The sequence below is a fragment of the Lissotriton vulgaris genome, chromosome 8, assembly GCF_964263255.1.
Source record: "Lissotriton vulgaris chromosome 8, aLisVul1.2, whole genome shotgun sequence".
Lineage (NCBI taxonomy): Eukaryota > Metazoa > Chordata > Amphibia > Caudata > Salamandridae > Lissotriton > Lissotriton vulgaris.
In genome coordinates this window covers 205,345,405-205,373,312 of record NC_141696.1, presented here as the reverse complement: position 1 = coordinate 205,373,312, position 27,908 = coordinate 205,345,405, and the positions used below count along the sequence as shown (strand labels likewise).

General features: G+C 44.2%; 1 protein-coding gene across 1 annotated transcript in view; it reads right to left on the bottom strand.

Annotated features, from left to right (window-relative positions):
• LOC147696877 (N-acetylated-alpha-linked acidic dipeptidase 2-like) overlaps positions 1 to 25,339 on the bottom strand; it is a 699,908-nt gene extending 674,569 nt beyond the window's left edge. Inside the window, exons 1-2 of the mRNA XM_086933985.1 lie at positions 25,223 to 25,339; positions 7,191 to 7,497 (exon numbers count right to left, since the gene is read on the bottom strand). Of these exons, the coding sequence (XP_086790111.1) occupies positions 7,191 to 7,291 (101 nt within the window). The 5' untranslated portion in view covers positions 7,292 to 7,497; positions 25,223 to 25,339. The remainder of the gene's footprint in view (positions 1 to 7,190; positions 7,498 to 25,222) is intronic.
• Between the last annotated feature and the right edge of the window lie 2,569 nt (positions 25,340 to 27,908).

Sequence of the window (27,908 nt, the reverse complement as noted above, 5' to 3'; positions counted from 1 at the left end):
TTAAGTTCACAATAAGTCATTTGTTTTTTGGGTGACCTGGAAATTCATAGTGCTCACAGGCCAGTGAGTGGCAGGCAGTGGCAACGCAGAGGATCTATGCTTAGTATCTTGTATGGCCGGGTCCTCCAATGTGGGTCCGGGAGGGCCGGGCCCATGACGGTTAATTATAACTACATTTATCTAAACTGAGATATGCTAAAAATCTGGCATGAATCCGGTCCTCCACGGCTGACTTTGCAGAACCCTGCTTAATGGCAACAGAGGGGCGAGGATGTGGCATAGCAGCGAGAGCTACCTACTTTGGAGCTCGGGAACCAGATTTGAGTCTTGGTGTCGGCTCAATATCCTGTTATTCTGGGCAAATCCCCTAATCTCCCCGGGGCTACAAAAAAGGAACATGTTATTGTTTTAAGTGTTTCAATACCGTCGATCGCCAGCAGCAGTCCAATGCATACTCTTTTGGAGAATAACAGGAGAAAGGAGGTATCTCAAGGACATGCAGGCATTGCTCTGTCAACTGTGATGTCTGGGTTTTAGAAGTACCACTCGGTCACAATGTCAAATAGGTAAATGTTGCAGTGCAGGAAAATGCAAAAGAAGTGCTTCTAGGTTTGCTGAGGACAGGTTTGTTTGCAGAACAGAACCAAAGTTGAGCAGAACAGAGGGTCCAGAAAAAGTCAAGAGGAAGAGTGACCACAACAAAAAACAAGCATTTGCAATGCAATAGGTCTCACATTTATGAGTCTTTGAGATATTGGCATGTAAAATGACAATTCCTTTTAATCATGTGTTGGTTTTAAAACAGATAAATAAAAGGCATTGTCATTTGCAATTATAAATATAGAAAATCTCTAGGTGCAATTGTAAATCTCTAGGGTCATTTACAATGCCAATAGCTTAAACTCTCACAAATGCAAGACCTATTGCATTGCAAATGTGTGCTATAACATTTTTTAAAAAGCGTTAGTAGAGACCAAGTCCTGCCTGCAACAGCAGGTAAGACAACGCTATTTGAGAAAATAGTGCTCAGAGGCTGTAATTAAAGCCTACCGAGCAACAACACACGTAACAGAGGGTGTAGCCATGGGAGGTTACAAAATGAGACAAGGGAGTACTAAGGAGGGACTACTAAACCTTTTGACCAATGAACAGCCACAGTTTACAGTGGACAATGACACAAGCCAATGAAAAACGTGGGTGGAGAGTGGGCGGAGCTTCAAGTCATTACCTCAATACAGCATGCCTTGCAGAGCAGCGCAAGCACTGCCCAGGCTCGACCTAACAAGAAATGGCAACGAAAAATAAGCATTGTATTGGGGGAGGGGGCAGGAGTATTAAAGAGAAGTAGGGGGTTGGTTGGGGGGATGTTTTAAAAAGAATGAGGAGGGATGGCAGGTTAAAGGAGAGGCACGAAAAGTGAAAGAAAGAGTACCTGCAGGTGCCTGTCTGTGGTAAGTGGAAGGACACTAGCTTTTCCTGACAGCGCGCTTTTAGTGAAACGTAAAAATGCTTTGTCCAGATGTCTGATTTACAAAAACAATATACTGTTACGCCCATCAGATCTTTCTGCCCACAACTGTTTGTTGGTTGTCCAAAAACATGTGGTATCCTAAGCCAACAACTAATCTGCAGCTTCTCATGTAAATTGTATTCTGTAATAACCATGCAACAATAAGGTAACATGTAAATAATAAAAAAATTGGAATGAAAAAAAACAAGGAATTTTTTTAATGCACTCTTGATACTGATACTTGGAATAATGGTTATTTGTGCAGCTCTGAATTTGGGTTTACAAATGCTATCATGTAATTCAGAGGGCAATTGGCAAAATGTGATCTTTCTTGCTCACCGGTTTACATTTGGAAACCAGAATCGGAGAGAAATTTCATTTTTAATAAATGCTAGACAATCTGTGTTTTCGTACTCCTCCCAATAAACACAGTAAATCACTGTAGCGGCTAGGCCTAGTGCCCCTATGACCTAACACCCTCAAAATGTAACGTGGAGACATCAATATTTCCTGTTAAAAAGTGACCTGTTATGGCAATAGGGGTAGCTGCGGTACTTGGGCCTATGCTCAGCTGCCCCCCAAAGAAACCTCCAAACCTATACATTTCTAAAAACAGGACAGCCAGAGTAGTCCAGGGTGGTCTGACTTGTGTGGACTCCACAACGTGTTCTTACACATAATGCAAGGATGCCCAAAATTCCTACTACCCGCCATACTCACATTTCTCCCCTCTTGTGCAGCTGGGACTGGTGACTGGACACAAAATGCCCAAAAACGAAACACGAAGACATCACCATTTCCTGTCAAATCAATGATGTAGTTTTGTGATAGAGATGGCTGCAGTACTTGGGTTGAGCTCAGCGGTCATTCAGAGAAATAGACCAAATTCAGACATTTCTGAAACCTAGACATCCAGGAAGTCCAGGGAGGTATTACTTGCATGAATATTGCAACATGTTCTTACCAACAATGTTCTGTAAATTTCAACCTTTGGCCAACGTTATGCATTTTCCTCACATTTCTGTGACATAAACTTCTGAAATCTGTTGGGATCCACAAAATTATTACCACCCAGTGTTTCCATACTTCTCTCAATAAAAATGCTACCCCACTTGTGGGCTGGGCCTAGTGCTAACAGAAGGCTCCAAAAACCTCCCAATGTGGAGACATCTGCATTTCCTGTAAAAAAATGACATGATTTGGTGATGGGGAAGTGTTTGAGTCTGGACTTGGCTGCCACCCAGGCAAACCTACTAAACCCTGATATTCCCGAAAACTAGACACACGGGGGAGACCAGAGGGGCGAGACTTGTGTGGATCCCCCAATGTTTTTTAACCCCACAAAGGCTGCAAACCTAAAAAGTTAGATAATGCATGCAACCTCTTCACATTTCCATGTCCAAAACTTCTGGAATTTGTAGGAGTCCACAAAATTCCTAAAATCTGACTTTAACACATTTCTCCAGATAAAAACATGACCCCACTTGTGTGGCAGTGCATAGCACTCGTGACACAAAAGACATGGAGACATCAATATTTGCTGTCAAACAAATTATTTGTTTTGTCAATAGGGGTAGCTCTGGTATTTAGGCCCAGGCTCAGCTGCCACCAAGGGAAATCTACCAAACCCAGACATGTCTGAAAACTAGACACCTAGTTGAGTTCATGATGGTGGGACATCTGAGAATCTTACCAACAATGCCCTGCAAATCTCAACCTTTGGCTGAAATCATGCCTATTACTCAAATTTATATGGTGGAAACTACCTGAATCTGTGGAGAGCCACAAACTTACAACCACCTAGCATTCCCCCCACCCCTGGGAAACCGAAAGACTGTATTACCCTGGGTGTGGTGCACTGGCTGTGCCCAGAAGGCTGCCCCGAAAAAGAAATTGCTGATATCTAATGGGCTTTATACCCAGGAGGACAGACTTGGTTCAAACACCCTACCTGTGTGGCCTACCTGGGGAAGCTGAAAGACTTTATGCCTAGAGGGAGAGGTTTAGCGCAGCAGCCAGCGCGGCTGACTCTGGAGCGCTGGGCTCATGGCTTGATCCCCGGCGACAGGGGCAGCTCAGCTCAGCATCATTTGACTCTGGGCAGTAGCTCACTTAATCCTCCTGGCAGCCCCCCCAGTGCCTTGAAACCCTTAGGGGTGATATGTTTGCGCTTTACAAATGGGAATCTATGCGCCTACTGGAGTCGGTGCATGCTGTAATGTCAGGCTAGGCAGCACCATTCTCTTTATTTACTGCCATGAGAAAGTCCCTGGTGTCTATTGAGCTTTCTACCACACCCCTCCCCCCGTGGTCAGGTTTTGGGAGCAAAACCTGACTCTGCCCCCTGGGGGGCAGCAAGTATTGCTACACTTGCCATGAACTTCTCCCTTGAGACTAGTATGGTGGATCCCTCCTTCGGGGACACACTCTGAGGATGATCCCCAAGCAGGGATCCACAAAGAAGAGACAGCACTGGAAAGGGGATACTGTCCCTGTTCCAGAGCTGCTTCTCCTGCAGAGGTCGGTGCTTGGGAGAGGGGGGAGCGTTATACCTCCTGGCACCGATCAAATGTGAAAGTAGTCCACACCACTAGCCTATGCTGGTGGTATAGCAAAACAAAAAAATACTGAAAGTTAGATTTTTTTCAAGTAATGCTTCAAATGTATTCACCAGAAGCATTTTCTTTTCATGTATTTTCCTGACAGCCGCACTGTAAAGGTAACGCGCAAGTTGGTAAAATTTCAACAGCTGCAATAAAATGGTTAAAGCACCATTGATCATTATATTTTATATAATGTGCATTTAGGTACAAATAGTATTTAGTAAGTGATAGCTATGTCACCCAGAATATGAATCACAGAGTACTAACAAAAATGAATTACTTTCAGTTGTGTCTAAGAGATTTCAGAAATTACACTATTCCGTATCAGGGGGCACTTGTAAATAATGTTAGAGGAAGTCATCTTGTCAATAGAGAGGGATTTTAATCAGCATTTCAGAGATCACTTATATCTTTTATTTCAGTTTCAGGAAGTTCGGCTTCATGCTGAAGACACAGAGAGTTGGTTACACAGAGATAATCTAAAGGTATATTGTCTCACTGCAGAAGTTAGATTTAGCATATTTAATGGCAGATGACTAAAAGTTCTTCCATTGTATTTAGGTATCCAGGTTGGTCTGCAGACATCTGTGCCCAGTTGTGTGTCAAGGTATAGAGCGATGTCCAGTATTTCTACTTTCGCACTTATCTCATGAGCCATTCTCCATTTCTGCTATTTGTCTTACGTATTCTACTGTATGTAGTCAGTGGCGGTTGTGGTGAGGGGTGTAAGTGTGCATCACTCCCATTAAATCCAATGTGTAAGCTTAGTGCCTTCTGATATAGATTTGGTTGAAATCTCACTAAAAGGCTGATACAGCATTTTTCTAACCAGTAAGCAATGTTTTTGTCTTCCTTCCGTAGAACGAGATCTGAAGAGTTGCAATAAGTTTTCATTTAACTTCCTATGGATCACCACAACTCTTGTTAGGATTATGTTGAATGGAGAAAAGTGTATAAAAATAAAATTAATCTGCTCTCTTTAGGCACATGGAGAACATGCGTCTCTTTTCAGATCACTTGTTAAATCTTCATCAGAATAAATTGAAGCTATATAAATGCAATTAAAATACGCTATAATTTACATATGCCACATCATCGAATTAAATAATATCTGCTTCAGCTCTTTCTAGAGCAGGGGGTCTCTGCCCTTTTTTGTAATATGGGCTACTTATGCTCGATGAAAAACATCCAGTACAACTAATATTTTTAGGTTTTTTGTAGTGACCAAGTAAGGCAAGATCACATTAGTGTCCAGACCATGCAGGATTAGCAGCAGTGATCACTCTGGTGCATCATACAGCAATGCCAGGAGTAATATAGAAAAAGTATTTATCAATTTTGAATGTCCCTACATAGGTGATACAAGACAGCCATAGCTTAAACGCCTCTGGCATCAAGGTAATAATATTAGTAATAAGTCTTCCCAAAGTCATGTGATCCAATGCCATCCCAGGGATATAAAACGTCTTTGCTAAGCGTACAATGTACAACCACATCACAGAGGTGACAAATCAACAGATAATACGTGAAAGAAATCGATGGAGGATCAAAAGAGAAGCCTTCTGGACACTATGGTTTGAGGGTAAACTCCAACAAAAGGCAGAAAGGGATGATGTTGCCGAGAGCTGGCTTAGATTAGAGAGTTCACAAATAACACATTTTGAGGAGTTCATAGGTTTTCTGTTTTATGGTACCTACTAAATTTATGAGATTAGTAAAATGGAAGCACTTATGAAGCACTCTCTGATTTATATTCAGCACCGGCATGTTATATGTGAAAGATAATAATCATATCAACAAATAAAAAAGTGTTCCCCTATGTGATCATTAAGTCAAGTTGCAAATATCAACGAGGCGTTGGACAAACAAATAAGAAATAAGTGAATTTTGTCTATAATTTGATTTGATAGTATGGTTCCTGAGGGCAACATTTGAATGAAGGATGTAATGTACAATTGTCTTTCTTTTTGTTGTGTCTTCACAAACGTGATTGATACATGTAGTGAACATTTAAATATTGTTCTATGTGTTTTAATATTTGTCTTAAATGTTATTTAGATTGTGCAAGGGCATACTGTCTTGGAGGATGTTTTGTATTTGAGTATCGTAAAAATGTTTTTGTACTTAGTTGTTCACATGATTTTTAAGTTGCTGTTTTGTATGTTTTTTTAACAGACGTGAAGAAGTCCCCAGGTTGTAGGTTGATACGCGTTGGCTGTATTTTTATACATCACAAATGTGAAAAGAAATATAGCAATAAAAGAAAGAACAAAAATAGTACACATGCCAATCTGATGCTTTCTTTGGGATCATATCTTATATTACATTTTTAGAGTTTGGATCCTTGGTCGATTTGGAGATCAGTGTGACACAAACGACTAGTTTCTTAAGGAATAACTGGTCAACCATACAGTGTTCCCTTACTTGCCATTTTCTAGGTTATAGAGTTCAATTTGGAGGGGGGCAGATTCCCATTGTAACCTAATTCTCTGCATTTATGTGAATCAAACACATTCTAACTCCCCCAACCCTCAGGTGTTTTGGACTTCTGTAGCTTTGTAAGAAAAGCACTGTTATCAGTTCATAAAAGTAAGAAGTCCACCAGAGTCCAACCAGCTTCATTCTGCACATTAGTCATGTTCAACCAGATGTGTTTAACCTATGAACCTGTTAATCTCTGCTAGTGGTCTGGCAGATTATGCCTCAGTGGCAGTGCCAGAAGGGCTGTCCTTGGTCAGTGTGTTGGCCTTTCGGGCTATTTCTGGACCTGTGTCATGGCCTTGGGAGCCAGTTTTCACTGTTGATTCCCTTGATACTGCCACAAACATTCCCTGTAACCAGCGCCAATGCATGAAGTTTCCCATACCTTACAAAAACCCCATACAGCATATCTTTACAAGTTCAAAACTGTCCGATTTGCAAAAGTGGGCCATTTTTTGAGCCAGCTGATGAGGTAATGGGGCTTCTTTTACATTGGTGCTCTTGGGCCAATTGTCTGTACCAGCCAGACACTGCAACACACCATTGGTTACTGAACCGGAAACCACAAAAAACAAAAGTTCAGCCAAAAGTTTTACCTGGAACAGTGAGTCTCGCGATGTCTTAAGGAACTGCCGGGTGAGTCCGTGTCGTGATAGGCGTTTGTGTAGACCACGCCGTCTTCGTGCGTGCTGCCCATGCCGCTTCTGACGTGGAATGCTAGCTTTCTAGTTGTCTCTTGTGTACAGGACAGCACTCGTCCGCTCCGAGCAGTTGTTTTCGCAAGGGGAGACGTGCTTGCCAATCATTGACTGATCCTCGCTTGTAAAGCCCCTTCGCGCCGCGTTCGTAGAGTTATCAGAGGCGCTACACCCTTGCCAAGCAAAGGTCGAGTTATCTCCGCTCCTGGAAATCGAAACAAGAGATTAGAAAATATACTCGTGGACCAACCTTCCACTTCCTTCACAATCGTTGCACACAGGACACTGACATTAGACCAATAAAATAAAGCGAATAAACTACTCACATGTATCTGATGATATCTTTTACATATTGCGCGGCACAAAAGACTCCGTGTTGTTGCTCTGTGCGTGTTGATGGTCAAAGAGAAGTTATCTGAGAGCCGCAACAACGAAGCACGACGTTACCTTAAATTCATACTGATGTGGTAAAACGGGTTGAGTAATTTGTTCACGAAAAACAACACCCTACCGGGAAATAATGTAGGTCATTTCGACTTCGTTTTGGGACGCTCCCTCACGCAATCATCCACGTCTCTGCCTCTGGGATGTGGAGTCGGACTGGCCCACAGGCAGAGCCACAGGAATTATGCGATTTTGCGGCGTTTGCATTTTCCGCATAACTATGGTTTTGCCACACCATCCATCATCTGCTGCATAATCTACCGATTTTGCTAAAAAAAGGTTTCTGGATGAAACAGATTACAAAAAAGACAGCGACACGTGTTGCTGCGCAGTGGAGGTACCTTATGTAAAAGTTGACTGATCCCTTTTCTGATGCTTATTGTGTATTTGGGTGTTAAAACTCACACTGAGTTGAAACCTTTTGCCCACACAGTGTAAACCTGTTGAAGAAATGGAATAGAATTAGGAAGGAATAATATAAAAAAAATGTGCCTCATTACGCCGCATATTTTGCCATTTCTTCCAACACAATTTGGTCACTTCTGTTGCATAATTCCTGTGGCCCGGACTATGATTTCATTATTACTTATATTCCACAATGCGTTCTGTGAGCGGTTCTGTCTGTTTTCTGGAAAGAGTAAAGATGGTACAAGAATAGTTGAAAACAAATGCTTTGGAAGATCTTTATTTGAAGAATCCCTTTGTTCGGCAAAATGAACAGTACTATTTCAGCCACCAATTTCTATGTTTATTCTGTCAGAAGAATTATGAAGCTGTATCATGATTCTGCTGTTTCAGGTCATGGAGGAGTTGGTTTTACAATCCAAGAACATGGTTTTCCAAGAATTGCTCTTGTCGACTTCATTTGTGCTCAAAATAAATCCTTGCATTTTAAGCCTTCTAGAGTTTTGCAGCTTTATCTATAGATAGCCCCTGAATGGTTGTTTACAACCTAGACAGATTTGTATTACTTATTTTGCATCTTCTGAAAAATATTGTGTGAAGCCCTCTGTAGCAAATATATCTCCAGTAATCTAGTTAGCGCCTTTCTGTGCCAGATAAAGCTCCTTCATCTGGTGATCCTCAGGGCACCTGAGCCCCACTCTTTTTAATCGTTATGTCTGCCTGCTTGCTGCTCACCTGATTTAATTCTATGGGTTCGAGTTCATGAGCGATGCGATGATATCCAAACCTTGACGGTGCGGACTATCACAATTTTCAAAATTGCATGACCTCAGTTGCAGATTGGATGAGTCACTTGTCACCAAAACTCAACTCGTATAAGACCAAGATCCTCTTAACCGCTTATAACAACTCTAAATCTATTCTTCCTTCTGGATATTTACCTCCAGAGTGAGGCTGAACCCCTTACCCTGGATCCTTGGAGAGAAACTGATGTTTCTATCAGGACCATAAGTAACTGTTCTTGGCTCTCGCCAGCAAACGGTCATCCACCCGCTTTCGATTGCTGAAACTCATGCATAACATGTTTCTATTCTTGCAGGCTCACACTCATCAGCCTGTAATTTAGGCCCCCGTTTTCAGCTGTTTACACTATTGCAAATCCCTATTCTTGGGAAGTCCCTTCTTTATCCTTCACCAACTCCTGCTTGCTCAAACTACAGGTGATCACCTCTCCTTGCAGCTGTCTAAGCAGACCATTTTACACTCTGCGCATTCCTGGTTGCATTGGCCACTTATTGACAAATTACCATGTTTAAGTCCAGGTGTATAGTCCAGTGTGCCTTCCATCGGTTTGGCCTGATTTTTCAAATGTAATCGGTACGGCCCAATCTGTTGTCTTCGCTCTTCGGATGTATGCCTCCTTACCATTCCTAGATTTCACAGTTCTAGAACGCGTGGTTAAGCAATCTCAATAATGGAGCTATAATATGTAATTCTCTTCCTTTCTGCCGTATAACATTTGACCAATTTCTTCTGTTCCGTAAAGTCTTGAAACTTGACTATTCATCAACTAATCTTTCACCCTTGTCCCAAATCCCAAAGCTCCAAGAAACATTTTACAAAACCATTGCACTCTACCAATAGCATTATATTACATTGCAATGCAACTGAAAAATGATGCAGTGTTTTTCTGAAGATGTATTTTGCCTTTATTGATTATCTCACACAATGGTTTCTGCTAGAGGTACTCAGAAATCTGTCACAAGAAAACTGGCTTTACTATCTTTCAGTTGTAAACGTTTTCTTATAGCATTGCTACCCATAGTGCTATTAAAGTATCATTATTATTTTGCAAGTTTCCTTCCAAAATTGATTCTTTTCGTCATGTGGCTATAGAATACTTTAGCCAAATAAAAAAACATACAACTCAGTCCAGAAAATGTGCATGATTCCAAAATCATGAAAAGCCTACTGACGTTTCAAAATCAAGTTCCCATTCTTTTTGTGCTGAGAAAAAGGTTTGGTTGTCTGCTCAGTTTATCCCAGTTCATACTTCAGCAGTAACATTTTAGCCATGGTTGTTTTGGGTCATTTGTGATAACAAATTTAGTTAATTAACCCTGTGGGTTTTCAGTTGAAGTTACCTTGCACTCTGAATAATCACCCTATCTTTCATTCCTCTCAGACAAAGCCATATGTGCCTGATCCTTACCATCAAATGTCACCTGAACCTCCACCAATCACAGAATATGGACAACCAGAATATAAGGTTCAGGAGAATTCTGATAGCTGAAAATTTCAAGGAAGACTTTAGCTTCTGAAACATTGGAAGGCTTATCCTCTGAGTAAGTGTTACTGGGAAGATGCTTCTTTGTTTCATGCTCCAGTGTAGATCCTTTGGTTTTTTCCAAAGACATTTGGATAGTCCCATAGCTTATGAAGGGTGATGTGCTCTCAGGTTCATGCCAAAAATTAAACAAAGAACTAGAACATACTCTAATTTGATCAGCTTTTAAAGAAGTCTTGGATGGCTCCTATTCAGAGTGTTACTATTTGTACTGCAATGTTCAGAGTAGGGCCTTCTGTGTTTTTAAGTCACTAGGGCGCCCTTGCTGCAGTAGGGTGCCCTTGCTCCAGAACAGTTCTTATTTGGCAGCCTTTCCGCAACAGTGGCGATGCAGCAATTCTGGTTCATACAGCAGAGGATGTGTCGCTTCAACTGGAGCAAGCACCGATATCCACTTCCAATGGACCAGGAACTGGAGCAGGGGGTGAACTTGGAAATTCCTGAGTCTTAAAACAGGAGGCAAGCAAGCATGCCCTTGGAGATCACTCTGGCTTCTCGTCAAAGAGTCCAGTTCTTCCTCAGCAGGGCAAAGGGTAGCAGGCAGCAGAGCAATACAACAGAAAATCAGTTCTTCCAGAGCAGCAGTCCAGCAGATGGGCAGTCCTGGTAGCAGCACATCAGTCCTTCCCTCAGCAAGGCAGAGGGTAACAGGCAGAAGAGCAGTACTGAAGAAAAACACTTCTTCCAGAGCAGCTCTCCAGCAGAGTGGCTGTCCTAGTAGCAGCACAGCAGAGTTCCTTCACGGGTCCAGTAGTGTATGATTTGGTCGGGTCGGGGAACCAGGACTTATATCAGTTGCCCCTTTAAAGTGGATTTGGGGGCAAAGAGGGACTTTGAAGTCAACAGAGGTCCTCCCTCCGAGCTCTGCCTCCAAACTCACAACATCCCTTTGTGTAGGGACATGACACAGGCTATTCAGATGTAAGTGTCAGCTCCTCCCTCCCATCCTGCCCGGATGGCCCATCAGGATGTGGGCGGACACTCAGTACACCTAAGCTCCCTTTGTATATAGCTGTCCAGAGAGAGTGCACAAAGTCCAGCTGGTACCCACCCCAGACATGTATTGGAGACAGGCTGTAGGCACACAGTGCTAAGAGCAGAAAAACGCTATATTTCTAAAAGGGTAGTGATAAATTAATCTTGACCAGTAAAGTGGATTTATCATTACCATTCCAATGACATGAAACATGAAACATGATAGAGCTACTCCTTCTCATTCAGGAAGTACAGCTAATAAGTGTAATAAGGAATTCCCAATGTTAACCTAAGAGACGGGTGGGCCTCACAGTAGTGAAAAATGAATAATTTGGAAGTTTTTCACTACTTGGATATGCAAAACTTTAAAGTAAATGTCCTACATTTTAATCACACAGCCTCTTCCCTATGTACTAGCTACGGCTTACCTTAGGGTTGATTTATATGTAATAAAAAGGGGGTGTTTAGGTCTTGACAATTGGTTTAAAATGCCAAGTCGACATGGCATTAAAAATGCACACACAGGGTCTGTAGTAGCAGGCCTAAGATATGTTTTAAAAGGCAACTTAAGTGGGTGGCACAATCAGTGCTGCAGGCCCACTAGTAGCATTTCATTTACAGGCCCTGGGCACCGGCAGCACACTTTACTAGGGACCTATAAGTAAATGAAATATGCCAATTGGGTATGAGCTAATGTCAACATGGTTAGCAGTAGTAAAGTGCTCAGGGTCCTAAAGCCAACAAAGAAGGTGGTCAGAAAGAGGAGCAGGCAGTAAAATAAGTTTGGGGTGACACTCAGAGAGGGACATTTTCCAACAGGAATACTGGCTCTTTTTTTTCAGTGGTTCATAGCAAACAAGCACATCTATCAAAATTGCAATCAGGTACATACAGATTGAAAAAAAAGAAAGAAACTCCCTGCACCATTCTACCTATAAGCTAACCACCATCAGCTTATATAAACCAGGATCTCATTTGCATGTACCTCACTTGTTACCTGCCTTATAGTTATTTGGGGGGGAACATGAACTGAATAAACGTTCCTGCCCAGAAATGTAAATGTGCATCTAGATGTACACAATCCATGGCCAAACCATGCTGCTGGGATGGGCCAAATAACAAAGCCTACCACCAGTAGCAAGACTCAGGTCCAGATTTAAAAAATGTTCACATAACCGAGTGCAGCAACCAAAGTTGCTACGCTGCATTACACGAAGAGGGAAACACAGAACAGAACAATGGATACCAAGATGGCTTGCTCCAGCTACCATCACCTGCTCTGGCACTCCAGCAAAGCTGCCTTGTGCAACATGCAGCCTTGTACCATGGTGCAGAGGTGAGTGTGCGCTATCTAGTATCGGATTTAAACAGGAAGTGTACTCTTCCAGCGCAAATTCCTATAACAGATAAAATGAGTAGAACTCCACACAATTGCTGCTGGCTTTGCACTGCTGCACACATTCATTGTTTCCTTTTTTGGATAAATTAGCACATTTCCCCCCTTGTTTACACCTCCTTCAAATAAGCATTCATTTTGATGCAAAGCCCGCTCTGGCTCCCTTAATAGATTGGCCATTGGGAAAAAATCGATAGGCATATGTGCTGATCTGCCATAGTAACATCTGGTGGATACAAAACGGTGCTAAGCAAGGCAAGATTTTTGCTCTGAGAATAGTGCAGGTCCTTGCCACTATAGGCACCTGTTGTCGCATTATGTGCTTGCTGACGAAAGCACTTCTCTGTTTTCTGCTCTCAGCACGGAAGACGTTGGTACAGGCCCTTATAATGAGCAGATTGGATTACAGCAATGCGTTCAGGGCACGAGTCGGGGTACCACGCGGGTGGACGGCATCCCCCCACTTATTTTCGAGGGTTTTTCAGGGTGGACGCCGTACACCCTGCTCAATCAAAACCGCGTCCACCATTACTGATGATTTATGTTTGCCTCTAAGCTGCGCGTGTGTGCCCGAATGCAGACTTGCTTCCTACAGCGCCTCTCCCCTCGAGAAGCAGAATACATAACAAAAGGGTATCGTCAAAACGTCCCTTTTCAAAGCGGGAGGCACACCAGGAAGCCCAGTACAGCAATTAAATTACAAAGGGGCTGCTTACAGTTTTCCAAGAGGCCCTTAGCAGGCAGTGTGAAACTAATCCTATGTGAATGTGTTTCCCACTGCAATGAGAGGGTGTGGACGTGTCATTACACCCAGTGTTGCTGAAATTGGAACTGGGGGAGGATTGCGAGGCCGGCACTAGGGTAAGTATCGTTGTTCAAATAAGTTTTTACTGTTTGAGTTTTCCTTTAGTTTCAGCTATTGCCTGGGCAGAGGCGCTCCTGCTAGTGAAGTCACGTAAGTAACTAGTAGTTTGTCTTTACAGTGTGCGAGCCGAGTGCACCGTCACGCAGGCTGCAAAATCTCAGTTTCAGACAAAATCTGCAGGCAGGGCTGCTCTGCCTCTTAATCCTATCTGTCGGAGTGTGTGGTTTATCTGCAAGATGATATAATCTGCATGTATTTAATCAATTTAATCTGCAGGTCGAGCAGCAGGGCTGCTCTGTGAGTCATCCTTCAGAGGCCTTGGGCACCAGTACAAACGAAACTGAAAGGGTTTCCGTCTTCACACAAAACCATTACCACGACGGGTGGTGGGTGTTTTGCCAGGCAGGGCGCACAGTTTGTCTCTGTCTGCTCTCATCCCCTGTGTGGGGAGTGGGGAGTGGTGGTGGGGGGAGGGGGAGTTTAACGACTCGCACAGTTGTTTGTCTGCCGGCAACAGGGTCTCTGAAAGAAAACGTGAGAGAATTAAGCAATTACTTGCCCGGCCCGGGCAGCATGATCATTTACAAGGGAAGATGAACTCGGAGGTCCCACCAGCACATCACAGATGACCAAGCAGGTTCGCTTTCGGTCCAGCCTGCCTCTACTCTCACAAGACAGACACATCTTGCTTGGGCCGGCTCAGGTGGTGAGGGTGGGTTGACTCCCACCATGTGACTAGAGAGAGAGGCCCTGATGTGTCAGATGACCACCAGCCCAGGTTCGTTTTCGGTTCTCAGCCTGCAGCCCGGCCTCTCTCACATTCTGTTGTTTGGGCTGGTGGTCGACTCCACCACGTGAGAGAGGCCCTGAATATGACTGACTCGGTCTCGGGACAGTCAGATCCCAAGAAGAGAGCCCGGACACACTCTGTGTGTCAAGTTGGTTAGCGCCCTCCCATTTTTGGTGATTTACAGGTGTTTTAAGATGATCTTATGGTTTCTTGGTGCTCAAATGGGTGCAATTTCTGACATTTATGTTTCCCTAGTCTTCATTGCTTGATTTTGCTTGTGGCAGTAGAGTGTCACTCATAGTCGTCGAATGCCACTCATAATTACACTGAAATTATGAAAATATCACACATAGCAATCTGAAACCTTGGCATCTATGATATTAAAGTTTAAAAAGCACCTTCTGCCTCGTTCCTAGCCACAATAAAAATGTTACATAGCTTTGGTGATTAATGTTCTACTTGGAGTGAGATCGGAGTTTTGTCTAGTGAAAGTTTTGACTCATTGTTAATATGGGTTAATATGCCTGATGCAAAGGACGTGTTCCATACATAACAGACCTGTATTTATGAAGGTAGCTCAGTGGGTTACTGCTTTTGTTAGAGGTATTCTTTAGTTACTTGCAGTTTCTAAGTTAAAATCCTAAAATGGAACAGCGAGCTATCAACTGTAATCAAAGCGCTGCATGTAAACTGCAAGTTATATATTAGAGTGTCTTCCATTTTTTTATTGTTGCAAAACAGATTTGTTTGGGTAGAAAACAATTGTTATTATTACAGAGAACTCTCAAGTATGGTGTTACATTTTGAATCCTGTTAAAGGGTGGTTGTAAGGGAATCTGTGCCGGTAGTGGTCATTGGGGGGCGCAAACTGGGCACCACCAGTGCTAAAGCCGGCCCTGGAAACAGGTTCCAGTATTGATACTCAAATGAAGAGCTCCAATACTTTCCAGTCGATGTTGATCAAAAAACTGTAAAAACTACATTAAACATTCATCTTAAAGTATAGGCAAACAGTTTTAAACCAATCCTCCTTTTTATTTATCATCACAAAGAATACACCTTCAAATACATGACTTCAGGCTTTGCACTGTACAAAACCCCTGACTTGCCTTTTAGTTCACTAATAGCACTGTCTTTTGGGGGGAGGTGGTGGGGGAGCTGGAACGATTTTCAGGTCTTGTTTGATAAATACTTTGCACATAATCTGAAGTACTAACATGAGGTGCTTTCGATAGTTTACTATAGTCTAACATAATCTGTGCTGCATGATTGACACACCACATTTTTTCAAGGCTTGGCTTGTGTATGGGTCCTTAAGAGCCAGAGCAGACCCTTGGCTCCGCTGTCCCTGGTAATTTGGTGTCTCGCCCACCTTTGCCTTTTGCCATAGTCCGGGTCACTGGAATTATGCGTCAGGAGAAGACCAAATTATGCAGCAGGGTGGAATTATGAGGCAAGCAAAGGCAAGTTATGTAGTATAATGCTGCATATTTTATGATAGAGTTACTTTATTATTTTGAAATTTTGCACATGCTAACACTAACTGTATTGTATTGTATTGTTACTTGTATAGGGCATGGCTACCCGGAGGCATCCCAGCGCTGCGCAGGGCTAAGGGGAGGGTGTCTGAGCTTTTATATGAACAGCCAGGTCTTCAACTGTTTTCGGAAGTTCAAATGGTTTGGTTCGCTCCGTAGATGCAGTGGGAGGGCATTCCATAGTACGGAGGGATTGAGTGAGAAGAGGCTACCGCCACTTCTGGCCTTCTTGATCCTGGGAATCACCGCAACTGGGCAAATGTTTCATCTCATTAGTACCATTTACCACCTAAATACATCCATGTTTAAGCTACTTTAAGTGCATAGTTTATTCAGTCTGATAATATGGCAATGTGGGCTGTATTTGGATAATTAGCAAAATGGCATCTTGGCAATATCTGTAACTGAGGGATAAACATGCTGCCCAAAAATGCAGGTCATATAATAGAACGTAGAATATTCTGTAACCTTTACTACCGCTCCCTATGGAGGACAACCCACCCAACGTATAACTCTTTACTGTGTCGATGGGGAACTCTTTAACACAAGTGTATCCATTGGTGAAGTAGATGTGCTTTTGGCAAGACTAAATGCTGAGTGGGCTGTCATATTGTTACAGCCCACTTCGCAAACTACTTAGTTTTTCAGAAACAAGCCCACAATTCAAGGGTTTGTTTCTGAAAAATAAAAATGTCTCCTACCTACAGGGAGATTTTCCCCTACAAGTGGTGGGCAGTGTTCATTTTTCCTGCCAGGCATGGCAGACACTGAGAGTGGTCTGCCTCAGCAAATCCGCCCCAAGTAGGCAGACCTTCAGAGGTACTGACTGGAGCGTCATTTCAGTGGAATGACCTCTGCCTATAACTGTACCCCAGTGAACAATGGTCACACTTGCAGAACCCAAAGGCTCTTCCTTCCAGTTACCCGTACCACCCTTTCTTCGGGACGTGGAATAACCAGACTTAACACGTGCTATTATAGGACACTCAGGATGTCGTGATGTCACTTCCTGCCGTGATGTAACTTCCTGCTGTGATGTCACTTCCTGTCGTGATGTCACTTCCTGTGACCACGCCTACCTTGGAGAGTCCCCCCACTTCTTTTTTTAGGACTTGTGCCCTGCATGCGTTACTTTCCTCGGCCAATGAGATGTTATTAGCAAAACTGCAAGTTGTCCAGAATACTGCTTCCTGCTCATTCACAACCTTCCATCTTGCCTTGTCCATAACTTTACTCAGATCTTTACACTTGCTCTGCAGCAAGAAAAGAACCATTTTTAAAATGTGTTCTCTTACCCAGAAGGCATTGTTGGGCAAATGCCCCAGCTACCTAATTTCAAAGATAAAACTTTACTGCTCCTCAAGGCACCTCAGATCCAGTGACAAAGCTTTGCTCGCTGTCCCGTGTATCAGAAAAGCCCGAATAGGAAGTTGGTCTTTTTCCTACTTAGCCCCGCTGTATTGGAACACATTACCCAATCACATGGGCACATGCTGTGATCACCTAAAATTCAGGAAACTGTTCCAAACAGAATTGGTTTGAAATGGTTGTCTCCTTTGCCTTCAATATTTCTGTGCACTAAGATACCCCTCCGGGGGTGATTTGTGCGCTATACAAGCTAAATTAACATAACATTTTCAGTGCAAAACAATCATCTGTTCCAGGGCACAAGTCCTGAAAAAAGAAGTGGGGGGACGCTGACGTCACAACAGGAAGTCACGTCACGAAAGGTGGCTTGCACCATCAGATTCATTGCCTCCCCTTGCTCACCCCTTAGATGCGATTGCGTCAGAGAAGCCAGCGTGGGTAAAACACCACTACGCATTTTTTACTCCGCATACCTTTACTCCTCATACCTTTATAACGCAGGTACCGTTACTCCGCAAAATATTACAACACATGCCATGATATATTATATGCTTTTACCACGCATGCTTTTACAACGAAATTCGTTGTAAAAGCATGATTGGTAAAAGCATATGTTTTTTATATTTAAGTGTAAGGCAAGTATATGGTTTTAGTTTGTGGGTGTTGGAGTATATGTTTTCAGGGTTCAGGGTTATTTTAAGGGTGGGTTTGGGTTATGGGGTACAGGGGTATTTAAGGGTTAAGGGATAGGTTTAGGTATTGGGGTATAGGGGTATTTTTAGGCTTCAGGCCTAGGTTTGAGTTTTGGGGTACAGGGGTAATTTTAGGGTTCAGGGCTAGGTTTGGGTTTTGGGGTACTGGGGTATTTTTAGGCTTTAGAGCTAGGTTTGGGTTTTGGGGTACAGGGGTATTTTTAGGGTTTAGAGCTAGGTTTGGGTTTGGGGTACAGGGGTATTTTTAGTGTTCAGGGGTGTTTTGGGGTTTTAGGGTACGGGGTATTTTTAGGTTTCAGGGGTAGGTTTGGGTTTTGGGGTACAGGGGTATTTTTAGGTTTCAGGGGTATGTTTGGGTTTTGGGGTACAGGGGTATTTTTAGGGTTCAGGGCTAGGTTTGGGTTTTGGGATACAGGGGTATTTTTAGGGTTCAGGGGTAGGTTTGGGTTTTGGGGTACAGGGGTATTTTTTGGGGTTCAGGGCTTGGTTTGGGTTTTGGGGAACAGGGGTAATTTTAGGGTTCAGGGGTAGGTTTAGGTTTTGGGGTACAGGGGTAATTTTAGGGTTCAGGGCTAGGTTTGGGTTTTGGGGTACAGGGGTATTTTTAGGTTTTAGGGGTATGTTTGGGTTTTGGGGCCCAGGGGTATTTTTAGGGTTTAGGGCTAGGTTTGAGTTTTGGGGTACAGGGGTATTTTTAGGGTTCAGGGCTAGGTTTGGGTTTTGGGATACAGGGGTATTTTTAGGGTTCAGGGGTAGGTTTGGGTTTTGGGGTACAGGGGTATTTTTTGGGGTTCAGGGCTTGGTTTGGGTTTTGGGGAACAGGGGTAATTTTAGGGTTTAGGGCTAGGTTTGAGTTTTGGGGTACAGGGGTAAATTTAGGGTTCAGGGCTAGGTTTGAGTTTTGGGGTACAGGGTATATTTATAGGGTTAAGATGGATTAGTGTTTAAGGGTGTTGGGGTATTTTAAGGAGTAAGGGTGGGTTAGGATTTTGGGGTGCTGGGGTATTTTAAGGGAGCAGGGTGGTATTCGTTTTAGGATGAAAAGTGTATTTTTTAAATTTAATATAATAAATAAAAAGATAACATTTAATATATATATATCTATATATATATTTTTTGATTATTTAAAAAAAATATATAAATGTTAAATATATATATTTATATACATAAGCATTATTTGGTATATATATATATATTTATATATATTTGTATGTATGTAGTTATTTATATGTATATACTATATATATATATGTATGTATATATATATATGTATATATATATATATATATATATATATATATATATATATATATATATATATATATATATATATATATATATATATAGTGTAAGTACATTTTCTAAGTTTGCCCCACATATAACTTCACCACACATGCCTTTGCGTTGTAAAGGCATGCGTTGTAAAGTTATATGCGGGGTCAAATTTTGCGGAGTGATTGTACTGCAGAGTAATGGCTCCGCATTGTAATTAATGCGGAGTCATGGTAAGCAGGATTTTTGATTGCGGGATTTCGTCACATATTCGCCAGCGTGTGAGCAGCGTTCTGAATGGGTTCCGATCTCGCCCCAGAGAGGCCAAAGAGTGAATGTGTGGCTCCATTTGCCCCAGTTATCGAGCTCCCGGTAAAAGAAGTGGGGGGATGCCGTCCACGCGCTTGGTACCCCGGCTCGAGCCCTGATCTGCTCTAGAATGAAAATATCATGCATCATTTTCCAAAGCTTGGGGGTGGAAAGGCCACAAGGGCGGGCTTTGGTTATGGAAAGGGTTGCTTTATTACAGAGGGAGGGTAAAGCTCATACTGCATCTTCGGTCTTTCCTCCACACACACTCGAAGGTTCCCTTGGTCAATGTCGGCTCCTATTCCACTTTTTGCTCCACCATCCCATCCTGAATAGAAACCTACTGATCCCACTCTGGGGTTACTGGCAACAAGCTGCATTAGACTCAACCACTACTTCATGCATTGAGACTACCTACCCCATTCTGGTAATGCCAGAACCCACTCGCCATAAGATCAACCATTCCTTCAATAAATTTGACCTACCAGTCTCTAGGCCTATTGGCCCCAATTATCCTTCAGCACATCCATTCCGACCAAATTTTGGACCTATCGTTTCTCAGCCAGCCTTCCTACCCTTAGACGAGGGCTGTCAATCTTCCCCTTCCCCTCACTTGTTTACTCCCATTTCCCAACTTAACTATCACGTCCCCGTTTTATTTTTAGCCCGAGTCTTTTCTTTGCTCTGCCCCCAGCGACAATACAAGAGGTGTATCATGTACCCAGGCGCGCAACACCCATTGGCCATGGATCTTTCTCTAAAGGGGAGAGTCCCCTCCGAATATGCAAATGTAGTGTAAGTTTGTAGTGTTCATTTTTTGGGGTGCTAGTGGGTAACTTTAGGGTTCAGGGTGAGTGTGGGTTTTAGGGTGCCAGGGAGTAATTTTAGGGTTCAGGGTGGGTTACGGATGGGGGTGCCAGGGGGTAATTTTAGGGTTCTGAGTGGGTATGGGTTTTAGGGTGCCAGGGGTAATTTTAGGGTTCAGGGTAGTAATGGGTTTTGGTGTGCAGTGAGCAATTTTAGGGTTCAGGACGGGTATGGGGGCCAGGAGGGTAATTTAGCGGTTCAGGGTGGGTGTGGGTTTTGGGGTGCCAGGGGTAATTTTAGGCTTCAGGGTGGGTATGGGTTTTGGGGAACCAGGGGTAATATTAGGGTTCAGCGTGGGTATGGGTTTTGGAGTATATCCTTCACTTGAATGAATAAGAGGTTCCGGTCAGCGGGATCAGTTATTAACCCTTTTTTTCATACAGCATGATATTTTCTTGTTTGGAATCCGTCCATCTAGGAAATAAAATACTAATGTCCTATCTTGACTAGACGTCGCCATTGAGCTTTACACGCTATATCTACATATCATACTTTTGTTACCAGACAGCTAGAACCGCTCTCTAAAGAAACTAAGAAAGAAAAGTATTTTCCTTACATCATTACAACAACTTTTTAAACTTTTTGTGGCTACTCCAGAAGAAGGCGCTGGCCGCCGAAACGCGCGTAGAGTACCAATCTGCCACTTCCAGTGTTTTTTAAACTTTATATATGTTCTCATTTGCATTGTGATTCATGCCATGTGATTTATAGATTGTTGTTTTAAGTCTAGTTTGTTTAAACTACACTCTTTTAACGTACATATTAAATCTGTGAATGTGATATTGTTCTTTTTAACTCTTAATAAATTGTTCTCTTTACAAACATTTTGTAGCTTAATTCCCTTCCATTTATTAAAACTTCTTTGATTGTCTCTTATGGTTGCCTAGATTGTTAAATATCAAATGGGTTTTGGAGTGCCAGGGGTAATTTTAGGGTTCAGGGTGGGTATGGGTTTTGTGGGGCAAGGGTGTAATTTTAGCGTACCGGGGGAAATTTTGGGGGTCAGAGTGGTAATGGGTTTTGGGGTGCCTGGTGTAATTTTAGGGTTCAGGGTGGGTATGGGGTTTGGGGTGCCAGGGGGTAATTTTAGGGTTTAGGGTGGGTGTGGTTTTCGGGTGTCAGGGGCAATTTTAGGCTTCAGGGTGGGTCTGGGTTTTGGGGTGCCAGGGGGTAATTTTAGGGTTTAGGGTGGTTAAGGGTTTTGGGGTGCTATGGAGTTAATTTTAGGGTTCAGGGTGGGAATGGTTTTAGGATGTGAGGGGGGAATTTTAGGGTTCAGGGTGTGTGTGGGTTTTCGGGTGTCAGGGGGGCAATTTTAGGGTTCAGGGTGTGTATGGGTTTTGGGGTGCCAGGGGGTAATTTTAGGGTTTAGGGTGGTAATGGGTTTTGGGGTGTCATAGGGTTCATTTTAGGGTTCAGTGCGGGTATGGGTTTTAGGGTGTGAAGGGGTAATTTTGGGGTTCAAGGTGGTAATGGATTTGAGGGGGAAAGTGTGTAATTTTAGGGATCAGTGTGGGTCTGGGTTTTGGGGTGCCAGAGGTAATTTTAGGGTTCAGGGTGGCTATGGGTTTTGGGGGGTAAGGGTGTTATTTTAGGGATCAGCGCGGTTATGGGGTTTGTGGTTCTAGGGGGATGATTTCAGGGTTCAGGGTGGTAATGGGTTTTGGGGTGCCAGAGGTAATTTTAGGGTTCATGGTGGATATGGGTTTTGGGGGGTAAGGGTGTAATTTTAGGGATCAGCGCGGTTATGGGGTTTGTGGTTCTAGGGGGATGATTTCAGGGTTCAGGGTGGTAATGGGTTTTGGGTGCAAGGGGGTAATTTTAGGGTTGCATGTTTTCTCCGCTTGACCTGAGCATTAATCGATCCTGATTATCTGCCATTTTAGCCCCGCCCCATTGATTAACATTAGCCACGCCCCTTCATTTGCCATGTTAGCCCCCCCCCCCCGAAATTAAGACCTAGTTGCGCCCCTGCATGTATCATCACTCGATCCTGCCTCCACAAACAGCTCCCTCCAAAGCCACACAACGGCATGGGAGGTGAACTTTCTGCGGTACTTGTGACTCTGGGCAGTCTCGCGACTCACTTTGCAGCGTCTTTACGCCGCTACGTCATAGGCTGCTCACTCCTTCCACCTGCCCTATTCCACCACCCCAGATCACACTTTTGCGGCGGGACCAAACCTTAGTATATCCGGGCTCTCCTTGCTATAATGCTGGAGAAATCCAGCCCCTCTGGCTCACCCCTTCATATATCCCAGCCAAGGTCGGTCTCGGACAGAAAATAGGTTCGGACACCAAAATGTCCCGGTGTTTGGTTCTCAAGATGTGGTCACCCTACCAATTAGTAAATTAGGTAGCTAAAAAGTGGCGCATGCTGGCAAATCAGGGCAGCCTAGAACTTGTATAGACACACTGTGTGTTTTGCAAAGTATGGACCAATGCATGGATGTGAGTTTGGCTGCATGCAAGTTTTTTTTTATTAAATACAAGGGAAGCCAACATTAAAAACCGGACCCTAAAAAAAAAAGGCCCACACACTGACCTGTCAGCCCAGGCCTCCGGGGAACTGCCTGACGTCCCTGTAGGCCAGTCCGACCCTGGGCTCCCAGCTGCCAGTCAGGATGTGGGTGAAAGGTAAGATTACACATTAATATTCCTGTCAGCGAGCCCCCTGCCCCCACTCCGCCAACTTGGGCGGCCATCATCTCTAAGCCATGCCCGTCTTCTAGATCCGTGGCATCGTTGGTGTGGTGGGGTTCAAAGTGAAGCTGAAATCGACACAGATTACAAATAGTAATCAGAGTTTAGCATCGATCTGTTTGTTAATCAATACTTCTTATTCGGGTCTGTTTTGAACTGATAAGTTATGGATTGTTTTACACTTAGTAGGGTGACCAGGCGTCCCCGTTTTGCCAGGACGGTCCCAGTTTTTAACCAACTGTCCCAGCAAATTTCAAGAAATATAGCTCATGTCCCTGTTTTTAAAGAGGGTCGACTGAAAACTGTGGAAGGTGTTTTTTTATGTTTTACAAAGCAGGGATAGTTAGCAGTTGTTTCAAGAAAGCAATTCAACCAACAGGCAAGCTACTGGGTTTAAAAATTGCACTTTGTGTATGTTCCTACTGCCAGTTCTGTAATTCTCTGCTGAGGAGCGCTCCCATCGCTTGAAGTAAAATTGTAGTCCTTCTTCTGTTTCTGCGAAATGTCCTGGTTTTTGGCCCTAAGACTTTGGTCACCCTAACACTTAGCATCAATGGAGTTGCCAGTGACCCTGTCCGTGATGACTGCATGAAGCATTCGCTGCGTATTGGTCTGTTTTTATCTCGATTGCTCGGTCTGGCTCAGTGTCACCCATTCCAGTTTGGACCCGAGAAAACTGGAAAATGTAGACGAACTGGTTTGACAGATTACTTCTTTAGGGATCACGGCTACAAGGCATCGCCATAGAAACAGATCTTTGAGTGTTCCGAAGGGCGTGTCCACAGCCCATTTGAGCACATAATGGGTTAGGAATTGTATACAGGTATTTTCATTCTTGAAAATCGAGCAGCACCGATGTGCCTTCCTTAATCTACACATTAGTATAACACGCACCTTTTTGTTTTGTTCCCTTAACTCTGCCTGCCTGTGCCTTCTTCGTCCCCGCTCAGACTACAGCTAAACTTGGGTGTTTGTGTATTTATCGGTGTGTCTCATTGTATCAGTTGGCGTGCCTGCGTGCGTGTGTGTATGTGCACAGCACACACAAGGCTTAGACCCAACCACCACTCACAATTAATACTCAGACTTTCATGGAGCCACATTTCCTCTATTGATATAATGTCAGTCCAATTCCTCGAGGATGTGGCGTAACGGTCAGAACGGCCGACTTGGAGGTGGGGAACCAGGCTCTAGTCTCGGCGTCGGCTCAACATCCTGTGATTCTGGGCAAATCTCTTAATGTCCCCACAAATGAATGTGCCCTTGTGGAATGTAACTGGTGCTAACAAAAAGCGCTCCAATGAATTCGGGTCGAGTTCGCGCTATACAAAAACTGCAAAAAAAAGCAATGATAAACTAGCAGAGGTGCTGGGGCCCCTCGACGTTTTTCCTGCCCTTGTAGAAATGGAACAGTGCCACCCTCTTCCCCCCCCCCCCCCCCCCCCCCCGACTGCTATACTTTTCAATCGCCCAGAAATTGCAGTTTGTGGGGGTGCACTATACGTGACTTTTCACTCTAGTTCTGTGGAGCCTCCTATTTGCCTGGCGTGCTTCCACGGGCGCAGCTATCAACAGAGCAGCAGGTGCAGTGGCACCGGAGCTCAAGGTTGTGAGGGACCCACTTGACACCAGGCAGGGGCTGTTTTTACTGCCAAACCAAGGAGCTATAAGCCCAATTCCATTCCTTGCATTAGAGCCCACGGCGCATTTACTACGTCTCCGCGGGTTCTGAATACTTAAGAAAGCGCCTGAGTCATTTAAACGCTATATAGGGCAGAGGTAGAAGTCGGGTCGGCGCACCCGCATTGGGAACTAATTATAGGAGTTCCCTCATGCAAAACGGCCCATGCGTAACACAATCACTGAAATATCAATGTTGTATAGCTATTTACCAACAGTTTAAAAGTTGCGTTCCCGACATTCTGAGATTCACCGTACCTTGAAAGCGCCAAGAGGTCGATCGCAGAGTAGTTTGTGCTACACGAAGGATCGCTGTGACACTCTCTGTCGTGGGAGCTGCTTGTAGAGAGGGGGTGATGCCGCAAGTGTGAGCACGCATGCCCTCAGCTGCCTGGAAACATATCCGGGTGTGTAGTCAGCTGTCACCTCATACATTCACGGGACGGACCGCAGGCTGTTACCTCAGTGCTGCTGAACCTGATTGTGACAGATATGCCCTCTTGTAGTCACGCCAGTCCGACTCGTTCCTCAAATGCCGGAAGGTTACAGCGAGACAATTGTTTAATTCTTGAATAACAGCGGCACTCTCCTTTTAACTGGTGTGTCCCCTCAAAGATCGGAACCGCTGCTGCATAAACATAAGGTGGCATGGCATAACATAGCATGGCATAACGTAAAGTAACGTAACATGGCGTGGCATAACATAACACAAGAAAATACAAGATAACTGCGGCTCAAAGCCAAGATGACCCTTAGGGGCATCTTGGCTTTGAGCCGCAGTTTATTGTTAACCAACTTAATGGTACTCATCTAATCAACTTTGTAAGGATGAAAGGCTGAGTGGAGTCATCAGCGGTTGCACCTGTGACCAGAATGTGAAACACAAATCCTTGTAGAGGATGCATTTACATTAGTCCACTGAGCCACCAAATATACCATCCATACATGTTTATGGTGATGTTTAGTTTATTTTGCTAATATTTAGCACACAGCGGAGATTAACTGCTATTAGAAAATTGGAATGTTAGCGCTCACTTGAAGACAATGGAGTTCTAATGGCCGGTAGAAGCCCGGAGCATCAACATTCCAATGTTTGTTCACAGCTGTTGCTGTGAATAAAGGCGCCATGGACCCTGAGGGGATTTCACCCGCCTCAGGCTCTGTGAAACTTTTGTTTTACAAACTAGAACATTCTGCCCTATAGAGGCGGAATGTTCGAATAGCTTTAGAGCCCTCTGAATCAGGCTCTACCTGCCAATTAAGGCCTGCTCCCTTGTTAAAGGCCCTCCCCTTTGGCTCGCGCCTTTAATGGCCGGTAGAGCCCGATACAGAGGGCTCTAAGGCTATAATAGACAAAGTTGTTAAGTTAGTACTCATAGCAACTTTGCTAAGATTTGAGTGATGCCGCAGTAGCTTCAGATGCACTGTCCATCACCGCCCCCTTTTGTACCGCTTTTGGCCGCTATAAGTGTGGCAGGGTATGCTCAGACGTGAGTCCCTTGCTCACTTTGCCACTGGATTCAAGCAAGCCGGGCTGAAGACGGCTGGAATGCCAGAAACCGGTCCTCGGAAGCTTGTTTCTGGTCCAGGGAAGACATGGCTTTGCAGTTCAGGCTGGACTGTTCCCATGAGGCACAGGGTCAGACTGATTTGCATATAGCCATGTCTCAGCTGGGGTGGCAGAGTGGGCTAAAGAACGGTGATGGATTAAACCCAGATCTTTTGACTGGGTGTGAGTGTTTGATTGATTCAGGTGCACCGTCCATCACCACCCCCTTTTGTATCGCTTTTGGTCGCCATAAGTGTGGCAGGGTATGCTGAGACGTGAGTCCCTTGCTCACTTTGCCACTGGATTCAAGCAAGCCGGGCTGAAGAGGGCTGGAATGCCAGAAACCGGTCCTCATAAGCTTGTTTCCGGTCCAGGGAAGACATGGCTTGGCAGTTCGGGCTGGACTGTTCCCTTGAGGCACAGGGTCAGACTGATTTGCATACAGCCATGTCTGAACTGGGGTGGCAGAGTGGGCTAAAGAAGAGGTGATGGATTAAACCCAGATCTTTTGACTGGGTGTGAGTGTTTGATTGATTCAGGTGCACCGTCCATCACCACCCCCTTTTGTACCGCTTTTGGCCGCCATAAGTGTGGCAGGGTATGCTCAGACGTGAGTCCCTTGCTCACTTTGCCACTGGATTCAAGCAAGCCGGGCTGAAGAGGGCTGGAATGCCAGAAACCGGTCCTCAGAAGCTTGTTTCCGGTCCAGGGAAGACATGGCTTGGCAGTTCGGGCTGGACTGTTCCCTTGAGGCACAGGGTCAGACTGATTTGCATACAGCCATGTCTGAACTGGGGTGGCAGAGTGGGCTAAAGAAGAGGTGATGGATTAAACCCAGATCTTTTGACTGGGTGTGAGTGTTTGATTGATTCAGATGCACCGTCCATCACCACCCCTTTTTGTACCGCAGTAGCTTTGGCAGCAATAACTAAGTTGTGCTTTTCAAGGCATGTAGATGGGTCTGAGAGTGGTTACATGGGTCAGGGCATAGTTCCGGTGTGGCAGTGCCTGAGTCGGTGGGCGTGGTTTCATAGGCAGTGCCTGTGAGGATTTGCAAGTCTCATAATAAAATATTGAAGCTAAACATATTTAGACTCAGGCAGCATACAACATACTTTGAGGTACATTGGAGTACAAACGTGGAGTAGGGGCACAGAAGGGGTCAGTGAATGTATGGTTCCTGGGGTTAGAAAAGGTCAGTCTTGAATCTTGGCTCTGCATTAGTGAGTGAGTTGATATTCCTTGGGATTCTCATACAGCAAAGGTGGCTGCGAGTAGAGGGAAAGAGAGAGGTGGGTCAGAGGTGAGCAATAGGCAAAAGAGAAGCACAGTCCTTCTGCGAAGGTTAGTAGTGTGGGGGCTAATGCCAGATGAAATGGCAGTTTGTTCCAGATG